Below are 18,749 nucleotides of genomic sequence, written 5' to 3' on the forward strand. Positions count from 1 at the left end.
TTGAGAAGTTTTCTGTTTTCTTGGATTACTTTATGACTCAAAATTTTCATTCTGTAGACCGACTGCATTGCTAGAATCTCACCTAAGGATGGTACTTTGCTTGGATGGGTTCTTCTTCAAAATTTAAGGTTTTCCTTTGCATTTCCTATCATTTTGATGAATTAGCTGATGTTTACACCTACAATTAGATAAATTAAGTTCTATTTTATGTTCTTGAAAGTTGCACTTAGTTGTCCTCTTTCTATCCTTTTCTTTTCTTACAGGGAAAATTTGGTACAAGCTGGGAATAATGTAAGTATTTGAACAAAATATAAAATACTCTATCTTTGTTAAAAAAATTACTTTGCCTATTATAGTGCACCTTGTGAATTGTAATACCATGTAGGCCTTATTTGGTTCCCTGAAAGAGAGGAAAAGACTCCTTAAAAATGGCTTTCCTTTTAGGCATCTACTTTTACTTCTTCTTAATCTTTCTTAGAATTAAATGCTTTTAAAAAAAAAAAAAAAATTCTTTAAGTTGCCTCTATATTTTTTGGTTAGAAGTTTTCTAATTAATTTTTCTTTGGAAATCTCATGTCCTTTTAGGGTATTGATGTTTTAAATGGCATAGCCTAGGACAGTGCTAAAAAGCGCATCTTTGGTAAGCTCCAATGTTTGATATGATTGCTCAAAAGTCAACATTAATAATATTCGCTCGTGTTTTGACTTAATATGGCACATGATCATGGAGGGGAATTATGATGAGTCAAAGGTGACAATGGCTACTATAACTGCATGGGCAATATGGAGTAACAGGAATGAAGTGTGTAATGGGGGTAGGGTTGTCCACGGGTCGGGCCGGGTTGGTTTTGGGTCCAACCAGGACTCAACCCGCCGGCGTCAGTTGGAGGGGCAGAAGAACCCAGAATCGACCGCCAAAAAAATCGGTCGAGTCGGTTTCGAGTGAGGGCGAGCATCGGTCAGTTCGGTCGATTGCCGGAGTTAAAAAAATCATCGAAATCTATAAAAAAAAAAAAATCCACCGAAATCTGGAAAATCATGCTGGAATCTGGAAAATCTTGTGGGATTTGGAAAATCATGCCAGAATCTAGAAAATCTCTCCGGTATCTTCATTTTTTCTCTCTAGAATCTGAAAATTTTCACTAAAAATTGCTGGAATTGGCCGGATCTGGCTAAATCCCACTAGATCTAGCCGGATCTGGCGAGATCTCGCCAAATGGTCAAGATCTTGCCGGATCTAGCTTGATTTTATAGGATTTGGCCGGATTTATATACAACTCCGGTCGGGTTCGGGTTGCTCGGGTTTTGGAGATGCAAACCCGCCACTCGACTCGCCGGTGTCGATTCTTGAGAACGGAAACCCGCCGCCAACTAACTGGACCTTCGGTTTGAGTTGGAATCGGGTCGGCGTCGGGCGGTTTGGCCAGGTTGTCGGGCTTCGGTTGGGTCTAGACAGCCCTAAATGGGGTAAGAAGAAGTTTGGTAGAGAAATTGTGTAGTGGACTACTCGCTATCTTAAGGAGTATTATGCAGCAAATGAGCAACTAGCCATAGTCCCAACGGCTTAAATAACAAATTGGATACCTCCACCAACAAATAGATATAAAATCAATGTTGATGGGGTGGTTTTCAAGTCCCAGAAAATAGCAGGAGTGGGTGTCGTGGTTCGGGATTGCTGTGGTCAGGTAATAGCAGCGTTAAGTAAGAAGATAAAGGTACCTTTAGGGCCTTTGGAAACTGAGGCAAAGGCTGTTGAAGTAGGAGTTCAGTTTGCAAGAGACATTGGTATTCAAGACTGTATCATTGAAGGGGATTCCTTGACAATATATATGGCTCTTTATGGTAACACCTCACCTCCATCTACAGTGGCAGTAGTGGTATTGAGTATTAAAGTGTTGTGTGGAGCTATACGCGGGGTGGAATTTTCTCATACTCAGAGACAATGTAATAGACCAGCGCACCTATTAGCAAAGTAAGCTAGTGGTATTAGTGATTTTATTGCTTGGTTGGAAGAGAACCCTTGCTTTATTGAGCAAGCTCTTTGCCATGATGTATCGTTGTTGAACTGATTTGATTAATGAAGTATTTTGACTTTCCTATCAAAATAAAATAAAATAAAAAATAGTCTAGCTCGATACACTTCACATATCTTGGATTTTGTTGTGTGGATGAAGGATGTTCCATCACAAGTTTTTCCTATTTTTTAGGCTGATTTGGCCGACTTTCAATAAAATAAACTAAGCAATGTTGCTTCTCCAAAAAAAAAAAAAAAAATCATTAAAATGCTCAAATATAAAAGTCTAAGAATATAGATTTTATTACCATGAAAGAGCTCATTTATGTATTAATATTTTGATTCAAATTCTCTTAAAATTTTGCCATGTGATAACTTAACTAAAAAATATACTTTCATCCCATAAGAAAAAAGATACATGGCAAAATCTTAATATAGGAACTTAAGGAACAACACCTAAGTACTGTACATAAGTCTTGCCCTTTGTATATGGACAAAACTTATATATAGTACCATAGGTACTATTCCTTAGGTTCTCCTTTTAAGATTTTTCCATGTGGTGATTTGATTAAAAAATATATTTTCATCCTATGAGAAAAAAGACACATTGTAGAATTTTAAAATGGGAATCTAAGGAACAACACTTAAGTACTGTACCTAAATCTTGCCCTTTGTATATTTAGGTTGGTCCCCCCCTGAAGAAATTCCTAGTTCTGCCATTGAAAGATTGAGTCTGGTTAAAATAAATTTTTTTTTTTATTTTTTTTAAATTGAATACAATGACAACTTTTCTCAATAAATAATTATAATGCCAAAAAGAGTAAATATAGTTTAGTCAAAATTTAAGCATTTTGTCATAAAAATTAATATGGGTTACATGTAGTATATCTTTGAAAAATTATAAATACCATCCTACTTTATGAGACATTTATTCTAAATTTAATGGAATTTGGTAATATAGCAAGTACCAACAATACTAAAATACCAAAGAAGGTCACTCCACAAGTATTAGCATTTGTGGGGTGTTGGGGGCAAGGGCCAAAGTTCAAGTTTTTAGGAGAAAGATTCACACACGTATATTAATATACATTTAGATTAGATTAGAGTAGAATTTCTATTTTGTATATATATTAAAAAATTAGATTAGAGTATAATTTTTATTTTGTATTAAAAAAGAAAAAAAACACACCAAAGAAGATGTTTATATTGAAAGTAAGAAATATTGAAAAGAAAAGAGAATGTTCTCTTTATTTAAATTCCACAGTTCTGCCTCATTAATAATTTGTATTTATGTCAAAAAAATCAATTAACATATATATGGTACGGTACATTCTTTGAGATGAAAAGAGAATATTCTCTTTATTTAATTTCCACATCATTGATAATTTGCATTTATGTCAAAACAACAATTAATCATCATATATTTTAACCTTTCATCTCATTAAGTTTTTGCATTTATGTCAAATATTAAGTAATTATCATGTATTAATGACATAAGTACATTTATTTTAATTTAATAATTATCATGATAAAATTCTTTATGCATATTTATAGAATAGGAAAACGAGACATGTGAATAAAAAGGACAAGTTGAGGAAAGCAATATTAATGAGAGAACTTCACATATATATACCTTTTATTTATTTATTTTTTTTTTAATGTGTGCACGGGGATTGAATCCAAGATTTCTTATTCAAAAATTTTACCAGTTGAGCTAACTAGAACTCCTTACTCCTACATACATATATACTTAGATTAAATTATAATATAATTTTTATTTTGTAAAAGAAAAAAAAAATGATTGCTGGCGTATGAGCTACTATGAGTTTATATTTCTTACTAGTTTTAAGTCTATTTGGGCTACAATGCTATTGGAGAAGGAACAACCTCGATTAAGCAAATTTAGGTACTATGAGTTTATATTTCTTGCTCATGTTTAGCTGATTTTGTTGTGTTTGATAATCCTCCTTCTATTAATCTATGTAGTATTTTGGACTCAGATGCATTTGGTTTGTACTCCTTAAGGCTTTCAGCCTGCACTTTGCCTGTTTTGGCTTGTTAGTTTCAATATATTTTCCCTTTTAACCCAAAAAAAAAAAAAAATTATATTTCTTACTAGTTTATATTTTACTTTTTAAAAACTATTAGCTTGCTTTTTATCATGTCATGTATTTTGAAATTGTTGTTAAGTAGAATGTTATTTTTCTTGATCAGAGAAAATAGTTAGAAATATGTTGGCGTAAATATAAAAATAATAAAACATGTACATGTGTTATTTGGTTGAAGGTTTTTAGAAATATATATATATATATATATATATATTAGACTCATCATACGTGCTTTGCACGTACAATGAAGCTTTTTTTTTTCTTCTCAAAAAAAAAAAAAAAAAAAACCTTGCAGGTCACCCTGCCATATCCTAAATTTTGAACTACTAATTTGACTAAAAGGTTTTCTTATTGACACTCTTTCTTAACCAAAAATAATAATAATAATAATAATAAACATTGTAGAGATCTCATCTTCAGTAATCTGCAGCATGATATGGCATTTAACTATATCATAGCTTTTGTTTTAATAAGGCAACAATGACATTTTCCTAGCAAGGAGATACCCATGGTTGTTCACTCACTCACAATTGCATTACGAACCTAATTTTTTTAAGGGGAGAGAAAAAAATTGCTATTAATTATGTAAATAGTTGGAAAGTAATAAATAGTCAACTATGTTTTTTTAGCCATTAGATTTCTTAGAGATTTATGATGTAAAAATTGTGTAACTTCTACAGAGTTACACTAGGTATAACTTAAACTCTAACATTCAAGCCAATTTTCATGTCAATTGGATGTTATTTACCATTCAATCCATAAACTTATTTTTTATGCATTATTTTAAACTATAAAAACTTGAATTTAAACAATTGATTGATGACATGACTATTAGTCTTTGATTACCTTGAAATTTTGCAAGCATAGAGAATATACAAAGATAATGTAATCTAACAGTGGATTTATCAAAATTCATACCTAATTAAAAAATATTGAATGGTGTAATATTACTTAAATTTAGTAACTTGAAACCCCCCCCCCCTCCCACAACACATACACACTTAAATAAATAAATAAATAAATAAATAAATAAAAGGTAAATAGAAGTATGTATAGTTATTGTACAAATTTGAATAAAGAATTCAATTAAGCAGCATTCTGCAATTGATGCTGGTCAGTCGGGCACTAGGGTAGTAGACATGGCCACTAAAAGAAAACAGGGAAAAAAAAACCCAATAATTGGATAAGAAAAGTAGTCATCAAATGTGTTTACATATATAATCAAAAAATTTTTTTTTTTGAAGATGTTATATTACTGTAATAAGTCCAAATTAAATCAGCTTTTGCACAACTACAAGTCTACAACCTAATAGTTGGACAAAGAGATATTTTCATTAATGTGAATATATAATCAATTTGTAACATGTGAACCAGACATTTTTAGTAAAAGTCTCCTGACCATAAGGACAACAATTTAAATGTCCAAAAAAGAAAAGTATATAATTTATCACATAAGATAGGAATATTGATTTTCACCTTATTTGGATAGAACCAGGGCCTGTCTCATTTTGTTTTTGCAGGGATAGGAAAGTACTTTAAGGGGTTAAATCTCTTTTACTTGAAATTGTCCAAACTTTGGAAATTTATAGAAGTAGCCTAATTGTGTAGTCACTAGCTTATTAGATAAAAATAGAAAAAAGAAAAAAGAGCTAGTTGGTAAAGAAAATAGCTAGAAGCAGAGTCATTCACTAGAGGTTCTTAAATTGCAATTTCACTCGAAACAATCTTCATTGTCCCTTCCAACAAATTAGGTACCGCTTGTTTTATGAAATTTATTAGGTTACATTTAAGAAAACTCACAAATGACTAATGATATGGATATGTAAGAGCACTAGTATTGGTGGTGCTAAAAAGTTATATTGTTATTTTTAACACCACCAAATACCAAAATGTGGCTATATTGGTGGTGCTAAAAGTTATATTGTTATTTTATCCTCTTCAAATAAGTACCTCAGAAGCCCTTCTCTCAATTGAAGCTTGTAGGCATTGAATAACGCGTTGCCTCTCTGGTTTAGAACTTATTGGAGTCCCATCTGTGTGTCTAATGTAAAATTCCTGTACCAAATAATAAAAGAGTCAGTATTTTCAATTGGAAACATTAATGTTAGCAAAAACCCAATTCATGTTTTGGTATTAAATTTACGTACCAAATATGCTCTGTCTCCAGCTGTATTGATAGTAGCATGAAAAACAACATACTCCATGTCTGTCATCGTGCAAAAAATGTCAAATAAAAGCTTCGACCTGTCCTTGCACTGAACATTCACAACAGAGTAACCCCTCTCAATCCAATTCTGAACCGTGACAATGGGACAGTCATCACTGCGCTTCAAAATTGGCTTTCACTCATAATCACGATCCGCAAACATCATTTGGTGCAGCCTCCTCTCAGTGTGCGTGACCGCCATAGACACCGAGGTCTTAGCACTGTGAATATCATTGTCACCTTTGAGTACATTCCTCAAACGAGCTTCGATTCGGTCTATTTTCTGGGAATCCTCAATTGGGCAACCGGAATCACAGTCCTTCACATAGATTAGTGAAGCAATTCGGCCATTGTGAGTCCAAACTTTAGCTTCCACAACATTGCATTGAAGGTCAGCTAGCACAGCAAAAACCTCAGATAGTAGACCAACACGGTCGGTTCCAATTAGTTCTAGGGCAGTTAGGCCGTTAGTCCGACCATAGCGAATGCTGCCCATAGACTGTTAACAAAATAAACAAACAAAGAAAAAAAATTTAATAAATAAAAAAACCATATTTATTAAAATCAGAACGGCAATAAATTAGGCATTGAATGTGATAATTACCTGTTCAATGTATCTGATAACGCTCGCATCCGTAAGTTTGTTTCCGATTTGATCAGTCACATGGAAAACTGCAACCAAAAACAGAACAAAACACATGTTTCAGAAATTTTCAATAACTAGAAACAACACGTTTAAGCTAACGTGCACACCAATTCGGCGCACGTTAGCATGGACACCATTAATTTAACAAAAAGAAAAAAGAAAAAAAAAAAAACAATTAAAAGCTTGAATTTTTTTTCCTCTTACCATCCATGAACCATCTTCCATCTGAAGATATGTAAGCCTTTTTTATGGAAAGGTTCAGATCCGTGAGAACCTGCACGGCCTCAAGTAAAATTCCATGCCTTCTAGCACTATCAACCTGCAAATTAAGCAAAAGAGGAAAACCGAAAAACCCAGTTAGTAAAATTTGTTTTTTCGGGAAAAGTTTTCATAGAAAAATTGATTTCGTGCTTGAGAGGTTTCGTGAGAGGCGTACCATGACAAGAGTCGCAGTGGGGCGAACGGCATTGTCGATCATGACCCTGCGCAATAGCAGTAACAGGCTGCTGCATTCGCTCACGTAGTCCATGGAAATCCAGGTTTAAAGTGCTTGAATGCGAGGGGCTGCAGAACCAATTTATTTTTTTTATTTTGTGTTATATTTAGTAGAATTTCATGGACAGTAATAGTGAATTGATATTATATATGTAGTGTCCAATAGTAATTTTCAAAATTATATATATAATAACAATTTAATGAGAAACTTAACGTAATCAATATCATTAAAATTGTAAGGAAAAATCATTTTAATACCTCCGAATATCCTAGTCAAACTAATGTTCTATATATTTAATAAATTAAACTAACATCAACAATACCACTATAATTCATAATTACTGTATATAAACACAAATTACATACTGGTTTTATATAAAGACGCATTCATGGCCCTTATTTGTTTTACTTTTTTTTTTATTTAGCATATGAGTCACTATCTTGACAGAACCTTTTTCACTTTTTCATTACTTTACGTAGGAATATTAATGATACATGCATTCATGGCCCTTATTTGTTTTACTTTTTTTATTTAGCATATGAGTCACTATCTTGACAGAACCTTTTTCACTTTTTCATTATTTTACGTAGGAATATTAATGATACATATGCACAATTGCAGACTACATTATATATAGAACAAGAGATTAAGCTTTTCATGTCCTCTCACTTTCCCTAATCCCCATCACTTCCTACTAATGATGCCTAACAAAAACAGAATGTTTTAAAAAAAGCTATATGCTTATTCTAGAAGAATAAAAAGGTTATTCTACTTATAGACACTACTTTCTTTTTACAAGATGATAAGCTTTTCTAGTAAGTTTAAGTTTCTTAGATTTTGTAAGCAACCCTTTTTTTTTCTATTTGATACATGAAGATTGTAAGGAAAAAAAAAAAAAAACCATTTCCCTTTCCTATATTTTGTCATATCAGTCTTTCAACCCTAATTAAAACTAGGACTCCTAAACGCAGTCCCACATTTGGTTTTGTCTACATGAGCAATAACGAACAATGCTTGTCACTTGCTGGTTCAGAATTGTGTGCTTAACATGCAAGCGGGTTGGTCTCCTTGTATTCTTAGATTTGATTTCTGGTAGTTTTGGGGTAAGCGTAATAATATTCCTTCATATTGTGCTTGGACCGCTTGGTTACGGAGTATCTCAATCGAGAAAATGACACAATTTATTGGGTGAGGGTGAGAGTGAGACTAAATATCTGTTGGGAAGAAAAAGCTAAATCTAAGAAAGCATCACATTTAGGAGCTTTGGCGGTGTGATACCATGGCTTTTAGGGTGCAAGTTGGTATAGGGTAGCCCCAACCTATGGGACCTATATTAGCGAAAATCTTGCTAGTAGACATCAGTCTGGTCTATTCAATACTCCAAGAACCTGTAAGGCCAATTCTTGATATTGGGAGAAGTAGGAGTAGTGTGGCTGAAACAGGAAACTCCTCATTGTATATGATTCCTTATGATCTTGATGCTGTAGTGATAAAATTTGATTGAGAACTTAATTAAAAATTATTTAGAAATTAAAAATATTGATGCACCAAAACTCTCTAGATACTATAATTATATAAACAAGTTAAATACAAACTATTTGCAAAAAAAAAAAGGTCTTTTAGAATCTAAACTCTCTCTTTATCCAAAAAAAAATCATAATTTTATGCATCTCTCTTGTGATATTAACTGCATAATATATACCTGTTGATACTCTTTCCATTTAGAGTCTGTTTGGATACCGCTTATTGCTGAAAACTGAAAATACTATAACAAAATAATTTTTAAATATGTGAATAGTCCCGTAGAATCCAATTTTGAAGTTGATTTTGCCAAATTTTGTATTTGCGGATCCTGTGAACAGTGTACAAGACCCATTGTTTAAAACGCAAACACAAACGTGGTTGGATTTCAGCTGTATCCAAACTCACACTTACTCTCTCATCAAAAGTTATAGAGTGACACACTCCACAGATTTTCATATCATATTGCCAACTTCCATAGAAGTTGGAATTTGATTAGCAAATCAATGAATCATACCTCTAATTAGACCTCGGTTATTCTTGATTCAATAAGTCTTTTAGATACCAAAAAAAATTCACAATTTTTTTTTCATAATTGATAAGGTGGTATATGGTGATTGGTGTTTATTAAATGGGATATCGATAACAAATTTAATATGAAAATAGTCTTGCTCCAATTACGACTTGTTTTATCAATCATTTTGAAAAAGATTGTGAAAAAGCTGTATCCCTATCAGATTGCTGCATTGATCTCTACAAAAAATTGGAGGCAAAAGTGGCCCCCGGGCTTTCAAGTTGCATGAGTCATGGTCATAGGATTCTGGCCACATGCTAATGGGGCTAGCACTGATCATTAGTTGAAAACTACTTGAGCAATTTTTCCAGGATTCTGTACGATTAAAAAGAAGAAAAAATTTTAAAAATAGAATAAAAAGTGATGCTTTGAGATACACCCCTACCGATATTTCGAATCCTTATCATCCAGTCTATCTCCAAGGCTCCAATAGAAAGTAATATGTGTGGAATTCTCCTCCTTCTCAAAAACACTAGTGGTCCTTCCTCACTAGTGGGAGAAATCGATCTACCTTGGACTCTTGATGGTCCAATAGTGTCTCATCTTAGAAATTTGTTTTGCTTAGATTCAAAAGGTTGATGTAAAAGTAAAAGGTATTAGGAAAATGCTAAAACCATAAATTATTTTATAAATTGCTGATATAATTAGTGATTATTTATAAGTAAAGATGTGATATTAGTGATGGGCTCAAATGAGAATCAGTAAGAATTTGTCACCTCAATAGTTTGTAAAAATGTTGTAAAATAATCTGTGTCTGCTCAGAGTATTAAGCATGTTTATCGGATTGTTGATCCTTTTTTTACCATTTGTAGACAAGGGAATCTGAAATCCCTAACTTAATGGTGAGGGGAAAAAGTCCACCACTAAGACTTGGCCGGCAGGTCCTACATTTTTGCCGCAAAGTAATAAAGGGTATCTTTTTATAGATGGAATCTTTGAACAAAGGGGTATGGAGAATAGAAGTTCTAATGGAATACTTAGTTGTAGGAAGGATCAAGGAACTTCACAATATTATGGGGAATATGCATTAGAAAATACCACTTTAGTCATGTTCAAAAAAAAAAAAAAATACCACTTTAGTGAATGAAAATTGAACACCTCCTTAAAAGAATCTGTTTGCATTTGTAGTTGTATGCACAATCATTAAGATATGAAAAAATCTAAGATGGACCCAATGTTCTAATTTTTGGATTAATTTGTTGCTTATACCCAAAAATTGCTAATTTAGTAGATAGCACAATCACAATAATAATTACCACAATTCAAAGAGATTAATAAAATAGTGACAAAACGGAAACTTTTAAAGAACTCTTCAAAATAAAAATCATTTTATAAGAAACTAGTACAATAGTTTAGACTAACAAAAATTTTGTAAAATAAATTCTTTATGCAACCTCAATAAACAATTTGGTCTACTCCCACCGCAATGACCCCAAAACTCTAGAATCTTTCTATAAAATTTCTTCTACCAACAAACTCGTTTGTAACGAATAGAACTTTGGTACTCTAAAGAACTCTTTCAAGAGAAACAACAGTAAACTCATTGTCAAGGAACAAACTCTGTGAAAATCAATTTATAAATTGATCAAGCTTGTAAAAGCATAGGGAAAGATTTTCACCTCTATCTACCTCAATTTTGTTCAATTAATAATGCTTCTTTTATATGGGAGGAATTAGGTTAAGTCATGAAGCCAACTAATTAGGTTTATTTTTTGCCGCAATCTCGATTGTCCGAACTTTCTATTTAAGTTTCAGTCGAATGAGGGTCTCAAAATAAATTTTCCAATTTCACTCAAGCGAGAATAGGGTCATTCAAGTAGTAAGCCTTATGAATCTTGATTTTTTTTTTTTTTTTCCAACCCTACTCCTTGAGTCAACTCAATATACAAACAAACCAAACTATTTAAATACAATCCTCACTAACACTTATTTTGTTACAGGAATTAGTCTAACATAACCTAAAACCTAAAAGGGTATTTTTTTTTTTTTTTTACACATATGATTATATGAATCTAAATGAAAGAGGTCGAAACCATATAGTAGCTAGCCCTTATAAGTTGATAATACATATGTGGCCAATATAGGTTGGATAAGATATGATGCATTCACACGAGCCATGCAAAATTTGGCAAAAAGAAATCACAAAAAAAAATAGCTATACAAACTTCACAGATTGTCACCAATCATCATTCCATATCCATTACTGGGCAACCAATAACGTTGTTTTTTCAACTCTGTAGATCATGTTTGGACCAATGTTAGAAAAGAACTTGGCTTTCGCTTGGGTGTGGAAATTTCAAATTTTATTTCTGATAAAATCTGACTTCAAATTTTGCATGTGACATCCACAATGTGGTATTCTTGTGCGTTAGAAAATTTCAGTTGTGAAAGACCAAGATATTGTGGGGCATGCATTCTAATATCCTCACGCGGATCTTGTCTTGTCATTCTTATTGAAGTGCATCACAAAGTCAATCCTTTTGTCTTTTTTCTCCTTTGTGGTTTGCCGGAGATCCAAATGGCCGAACTTTTCATCTCGGCCGTCCGATCGAATAATAGGAGTAACATTTTACTTTTTTTCAACTTTTTTCTTGTCAGATGGCTAAGACTTAACTTTTCATCTCGGCCGTCCAAAGGGTATCATATAGGACCTCAATCATGACGTGCCTACGATATAGTGAAGTTGTGTTCTTTAAAATGTCATATTTCAGATAGGTCTTGATGTTGTAATAATTAAGAATAAGGTTTTTATTAGTTCACATTTAGACCTATCACTTTATTATTTATTATTCATAACTTATCATCTTGATGGTTATGAAATATTTTGTGAAGTTAATTGTGACTCTAGTCTTGACTTATTGAATAATTAACCTAGCACTACCGTGCACCCTTGATGCGGTGGCCACTCCACAAGTATAAGTGTTTGTAGGGTGTGGGGTGTGAAGGGCAAGGGCTGAAGTTCGAGTCTTCATGAGATAGCTTCACACACACATACACTTAGATTATGTTAAAGTAGAAATTCTATCTTGTATAAAAATAAATAAAAATAATAATTAACCTAGCTATCTAACAATTGAATGAGATTAGAATCCTTCCTATTCTCAAAAGATTAGAATCTTTTTCATTTGAAATTGATACATTATATGATTTAGATTAAGTATTCTAATTTTAAATGTGTATTCAATGTCATATTATTTACAATTTTATCTTATCAAAAAAAAATTTAAATGATGTGATATTTTACACATGAGTAGCAGCCAAGGGGGTAGGGTAGGTTTAAGTAGATTTCTAACCAAGAAGAAAAAAACAACAACAATAAAATGTACTTGGGGTCGGCAACAGCCTAACAGGAAATATGCCTAGCAGTATTAAATTTTAAAGCCATTTGAAATTTTGGCATGCATTTTGTGTACTTAACTGCTTAACATGCCCTTCTGATCTACTTTTAGGCAACAATAATATACAAGCATGTTTTCAAGGGCTATCTATCCTTATGGTTTTGAGACATAGGTCTTCTCTATCTATTACGTTACTATGGGGCTAGTGCAATGGAAACCTCTCTCTGATTACTACTTCATTGTTTGATAAGCAACAATAATAAAAGTGCCAGAAAAGTAGGTAAAAAACAGTGGATTAATATAACGGTAGAGCAAAAAACATATATGTTTTGCATACAATTCTTTCTAAAGTTTCAATAATTTCATCAAGATTTTTTATTTGCTATATAGAATTGTTGAGCATGTGTAGTTAATTTATTTAACATTTATGCTTTTCCACCAATATATTTTATACTTTTGCTTCATCATTTTCTTTGTATTTAATCACGTAGTTTATTAATTGTTTATTTTTATATGTTTTGTGCTTCTAACAATTGAAAGAGTAATGATGCTAATATAGTAACTTTTACATTCTTTATAGGCTATTCCCCAAAAAAGTTCACTAAATTGCACTCTTTTGATTAGCGTTTGTGCTAAGCTAAGCTACAATACCAACTATGCCATGTGAATGCCCCTGCTATTGCCTCCCATATTTGGAACATGAGATGCTCTTGGCGCAGGACAACCTGAATTTTGCAACAATAAATTTAAAAGATAGGAAAATAAACGACAGGAACCTAGGAGTCAACACCAAGCGAGGAAAAAACTGTTAGGAGTTAGCACCTATGGTTGGCTAGAATCAGCACCAGACCAAAGAATCCAATAGAAATTTCGATTCATCAAATCATCTCTATAATACATATGTGGCCAATATAGGTTGGATAAGATATGATGCATTCACACGAGCCATGCAAAATTTGGCAAAAAGAAATCACAAAAAAATAGCTATACAAACTTCACAGATTGTCACCAATCATCATTCCATATCCATTACTGGGCAAACAATAACGTTGTTTTTTCAACTCTGTAGATCATGTTTGGACCAATGTTAGAAAAGAACTTGGCTTTCGCTTGGGTGCGGAAATTTCAAATTTTATTTCTGATAAAAACTGACTTCAAATTTTGCAGGTTGCAAAAACATGTGTTTAAAGTACTTTGTAATGCAAAAAAAAAAAAAAAAAAAAAAAAAAAAAAAAAATGTTGATTGGTATCATATTTCTAATAACATACAGTGTTTAAAAAAAAATTGTTACTTGAAAACTAAAAATCCCTCTTAAGATTTTTCTCAAAATACAGTGTTTAAATACTTTGAAAGTTTAAATTAAAAATGGTTTAAATACTGAAAACTGTTATTTGAACTCTTTAAAACCCAACAATTTGGTTTAAAATGATTGCCACCTGCATAACCAGATGTCGTAGACAAAAGCTTAAAACAATTTTTAAGGCTACCTAGAGCAGTCTAGGACTAGGCATATAGACTATAGAGTGAGACATAGAGAACCAATTGGAGGGAGAAATTGTCTCTTATTGCTCTAATCATCTTTAGATAACTTGTAAAGAAGATAAAGACTTATTGTTTAGACTATTTTGGTATCTAGCTTTTACATAGTGCTAAAACTGGACGTCTCATTCTCATATATATATGAAATGCCATTATTCACTTTTCTATCTACTACCCTTAAAGGTGATAGTTCAAACTTCAAACAAATGAAATGGGTGTCAAAGGTTTGCATCTTGATGGATGGTAAGGGTTATTACTTGTTTATGGAATAAATTACACCCTAACATTAGCACAGTCTGCTTTAAACACCTTAGTAACCAGTTCTTCTAGGAATAAAATAAAAGTACGCAATTTCTCAATATTTCCAAATTAGTACGCTACCTCGCATATGAATCATTAAAAAAAGTCTAAATTTTATATTGTGGTAAGATCCATATGTGAAATGCTAGATCGAATATTGTAAATTTTTGTTGTGTTACCATTAAACTCTATAAACTTCTTAGTAACTAGTCCGTCCAGGAATACAATAAAAATACATAATTTCTCAATATTCTCAAATTAAACCATTACCTCACATATGGACCATATAAAAGAGTTAAAATTGCATATTGTGGTAATATCCATACGTGATATGGTAGACCGAATGTTGTAAACTTTCGTTGGGTTACTATTGAACTCTATGAAGTGCATCGCAAAATTTTGATTCTCCAAGAATATCTTGCGGCAAAATAAAATCTCAATTTAGTACCAAAGACGTGGTGTTTCTCTTGCCAGCCATGTGGGAGAATGGTTTTGAGTTGAAATATTCCTGAGTCACCGAAATGCTATCCTTTTCCTTTATGGGCCAAGGACCTTTTTTTGCTTTTTGGAAAGGAACTAAAGACTTTTCAAAGCCATATATTTCCCACCTCTTGACTTCCCCATCTAACTCTTATATTCTCTCCCTCTCTTCAATGTTGTAAAGCTTTGAATCAATATCGTTTCTAAGAATTCCAAATCTATGATAGTTCAAGATCGTTTCCAAAAGCTGAGGTCAGAAATGTTTACAGCTTAAGTGTTATACTAAAACAAAACACATACTAGTATTACATATATTTGATTACAGAGAAGTTTGGACAATAGTGACAGATTGAAGAAGGCAATAAACTCACATTCAATGAGTCTTCCTTGGAGACATCCTTATGCTTATGGTGATAAAGCTAGAACTAAAGGGACATGAAATAGAACAAGAACCACTTAGTTGTGATTCTTTAAACTAGGACACTTGCTAGCTACTACAACAAAGTCGAATCTTAGGTAGAGCAGACTGATAGATCCTTATTCTTGCTGATATGGCTATTACACTTCAATGGAGGTTTCTCATCCTGCAAATAAGAGGAGAATTCAACCACAAAAACATTAGGCTTTGGCTAAATAGAAAACTTATTCTATTTGTTTGATTTACATGTCACGTTTTTTGTGCCAACATGTGACACAATTTCATATATTAGTCATTGCATAATTATTAGTTAAACCCACCTACAAAAAAAAAAAAAAAAAAAAGTTACTGTTAGTTAAAAACCATAAACATCCAAGGCACGTGGATCATTGTACTATATATTTAATATGAAATCATGGATTTAAGCATATGATCGAATATATGCAGATTTCACGTAAACGTGGACATGATATATTCCATTGAAGTCCTTTGGTTCCGGTTTTGTGGGCAAAAGAATAAACAATTGTGCATTCGAGAGCAATTAATGAAGTACTTTTGAAATATAGAGGAAATAATACTCACTGTTTTTTAACTGAGTGTCAGAGAATCCAAATAAAAGTTGAAGAAGTAGACTTGGAAAAAAAAAAGTCAAGCTACTCTTATTATTACTGATTGGGTTCAAATTAATGGAAGGAAAGTCTTCCTAGGTAGTGGTGAATGGTTGAGGATTTTAGATATAGAGTTTACATTGTTTGTCAAGCAAGCAGTATATATCATATAAGGTTTCAAAATATATATACAAATATGTAATCTATGGTGCAGAAGATTTGTATTTGCATATATATATATATACCACCTCTTTTCCCCATCGGTGTTAATTTGCTTGGCTACTCCCACCAGTTGTCTTGTATTTGGGGAAGGGAACTCGGCCTGACTCAATATGCTTGACATCTTCCACAAGAAGTTCATAGTGCCTTTTCACTTCTTCTGGTGTTTTCCCACCAACAGCCTTAGCGACATTGTGCCAACGGTCAGGGGTGTCCTTATCATACACAGCAAGAGCCCTCTCAAAGGCCTTGTTCTCTTTTGCAGTCCATGAGTCAGAGGAGGACATTGAACTGGATGCCATTGCTTAGCTTAGGGTGTTAAAGTTGATGTTTATTGAGTATAAACTAAGGTCTTGAGGAGGTAATAAAAGAAGGGAAAATATTAGGAAATGTTTGAAACTTGAAAGGCCACAAAGATAGTGAGAGAGGCTTTTTGATGAGAGTCAAGAGGAGACTAGTCAAGGGTTGATATGTGCAAAGAGGTGGCACTGCCTTCTCTTTATAAGCAGGAATAGTGGGGTGAAGTGGGGTTGTGCCAGTTGGCCTACAATTTTGCAAAATTGTAGGTGGAATTTCAATGATTTGTCTCCTTAGGAACCACAAAATGAAGGACAAAGAAGGAGAACACTAATGTGGGAGAATATGTATCTCTAATAAGTAAAAGAAAAGGTAAAAGAACATTAAAATAAATTAATTAGTTCTTTTCTTTTTTCAATAAGAGAGATCATATCAGGTAAAAATTGTGTTTATAAGTTATAATCATTTGGATTATATACATAAAAACAAGGTAGAAGTTCTAAAACTAGAGAATCGCCCTTCCATGTTTTGTAAAGAAAATCTAAACCTAGCAAAATTCACTTGGGCCAGTTTGTTAATTGTGAAACAAGAAGACACAAACTAGGCTTTCTTCATTTGAAATGAATCAATATTACAAATTTAAATACATATCCAGTATCACGTCATATAAAGTTTTAGAAGACGTGACATTTTGTATATAATGAAATTCATAAAAGAAAATCTTTTAATAGTACAATAAGATTGAAGACCCTCTTCCTTACGTTTCATGGTTTAAATTAAAAATTACAAATCTAAAGATGTATCCAATGAAAGTTGCCTATCTCCAAGAAAATTACATAATTTTCACTTAGGGTGGTTCGTTGATTGTGAAACAAGAAGACATGAACTAGATTTTCTTCATTTCAAATGAATCAATATTACAAATTTAAATATATATTCAGTATCACGTCATATAAAGTTTTAGAAGACGTGACATTTTGGACACTATGAAATTCATAAAAGAAAATTCTTCGGGCGTGAAATGAGCTTGAGGATCCTCTTCCTTACGTTTCATGGTTTAAATTAAAAATTAAAAATCTAAACATGTATCCAATGAAAGCTGTCTATCTCCAGGAAAATTACATAATTTTTATAGGATTAAAGCCATAGAAGATAAGAATCCCACGGTGAGTTTCTCCATCTGTTTGGATTTCATTCAGATTTTCCCCCTCTCATTTTCTTATCCTACGTGCTCCTACTTTCACTTGCAGTGACCACAATAAATCCAATGAAGGTACCAAAACTTTTTCGCTTTTGAACCACAATAGAGATCTGCTAGCTACAATAAAAGGCTTGTAGAATTCTCTTCATTTACAGGTGATTTTATCAATGTACTCTGTCCTGAACAACATTCCAAGCACTCTAGCTGGCCAAATGAGCCACATTGATTATATCATGTTTGCTTCTCCCAGGAGAGGTCAACATATATTACCGACTTTAGTAGTTGGGACCTCATTTTCATGGATGTTGGTTTTTCTCTCAGAATGGTTTCCTCTCAACAAAATGTACTTTGTAGATTTCATTTTTATCAGAAAATGAAAGTTCCCTAATTCAATTATTACCATAAAACTTCAATGAATGATTGAGGGTGATGTTATTATGTTACCACTGATAGATATGGCTTTGAACTCAAAGCATATATGATATCATGTAATTATGGATGCATAGTCCAAAAGTGATTCGTGATTAATATATACATTATCTTCAGCTAATGTGAGAATCTTTAGCAAGTTTTATGATGAATCAGAAAAACAAATGTCATAACAGGAAGCATATATATATATATATATATATATATTTGTATGTAGAATAAGTTGAGAATGAATTATTTTGTTTGATAAGAGTTTGGTTTAGTACTTTCTTGTGGCAGACAGTTTCAAAGCACATAACAAGAATACGACATACCGTACTGCCATAAATAACAAGGGTATCCACAGACGATCTG

General features: G+C 32.6%; 1 protein-coding gene and 1 pseudogene across 2 annotated transcripts; both read right to left on the reverse strand.

Moving 5' to 3' along the window:
- Positions 1-5,493: 5,493 nt before the first annotated feature.
- LOC115950524 lies at positions 5,494-7,310 on the reverse strand (annotated as a pseudogene).
- An 8,175-nt stretch (positions 7,311-15,485) lies between these two features.
- On the reverse strand, positions 15,486-16,914 carry LOC115994055 (protein RADIALIS-like 2). 2 transcript variants are annotated; one of them, XM_031118068.1, is made up of 2 exons: positions 16,495-16,914; positions 15,486-15,807 (listed from the first exon to the last, which is right to left on the reverse strand). In XM_031118068.1, exon 1 carries the CDS (start codon positions 16,768-16,770, stop codon positions 16,516-16,518), a length of 255 nt encoding a protein of 84 aa, XP_030973928.1. In that variant the 5' UTR covers positions 16,771-16,914; the 3' UTR covers positions 15,486-15,807; positions 16,495-16,515. The 2 variants fall into 2 exon arrangements, with proteins under 2 accessions (XP_030973928.1, XP_030973927.1); XM_031118067.1 differs by having other exon boundaries at positions 16,498-16,910.
- Between the last annotated feature and the right edge of the window lie 1,835 nt (positions 16,915-18,749).

The sequence above is a fragment of the Quercus lobata genome, chromosome 6 (genome assembly GCF_001633185.2).
Source record: "Quercus lobata isolate SW786 chromosome 6, ValleyOak3.0 Primary Assembly, whole genome shotgun sequence".
Taxonomy (NCBI): Eukaryota; Viridiplantae; Streptophyta; class Magnoliopsida; order Fagales; family Fagaceae; genus Quercus; species Quercus lobata.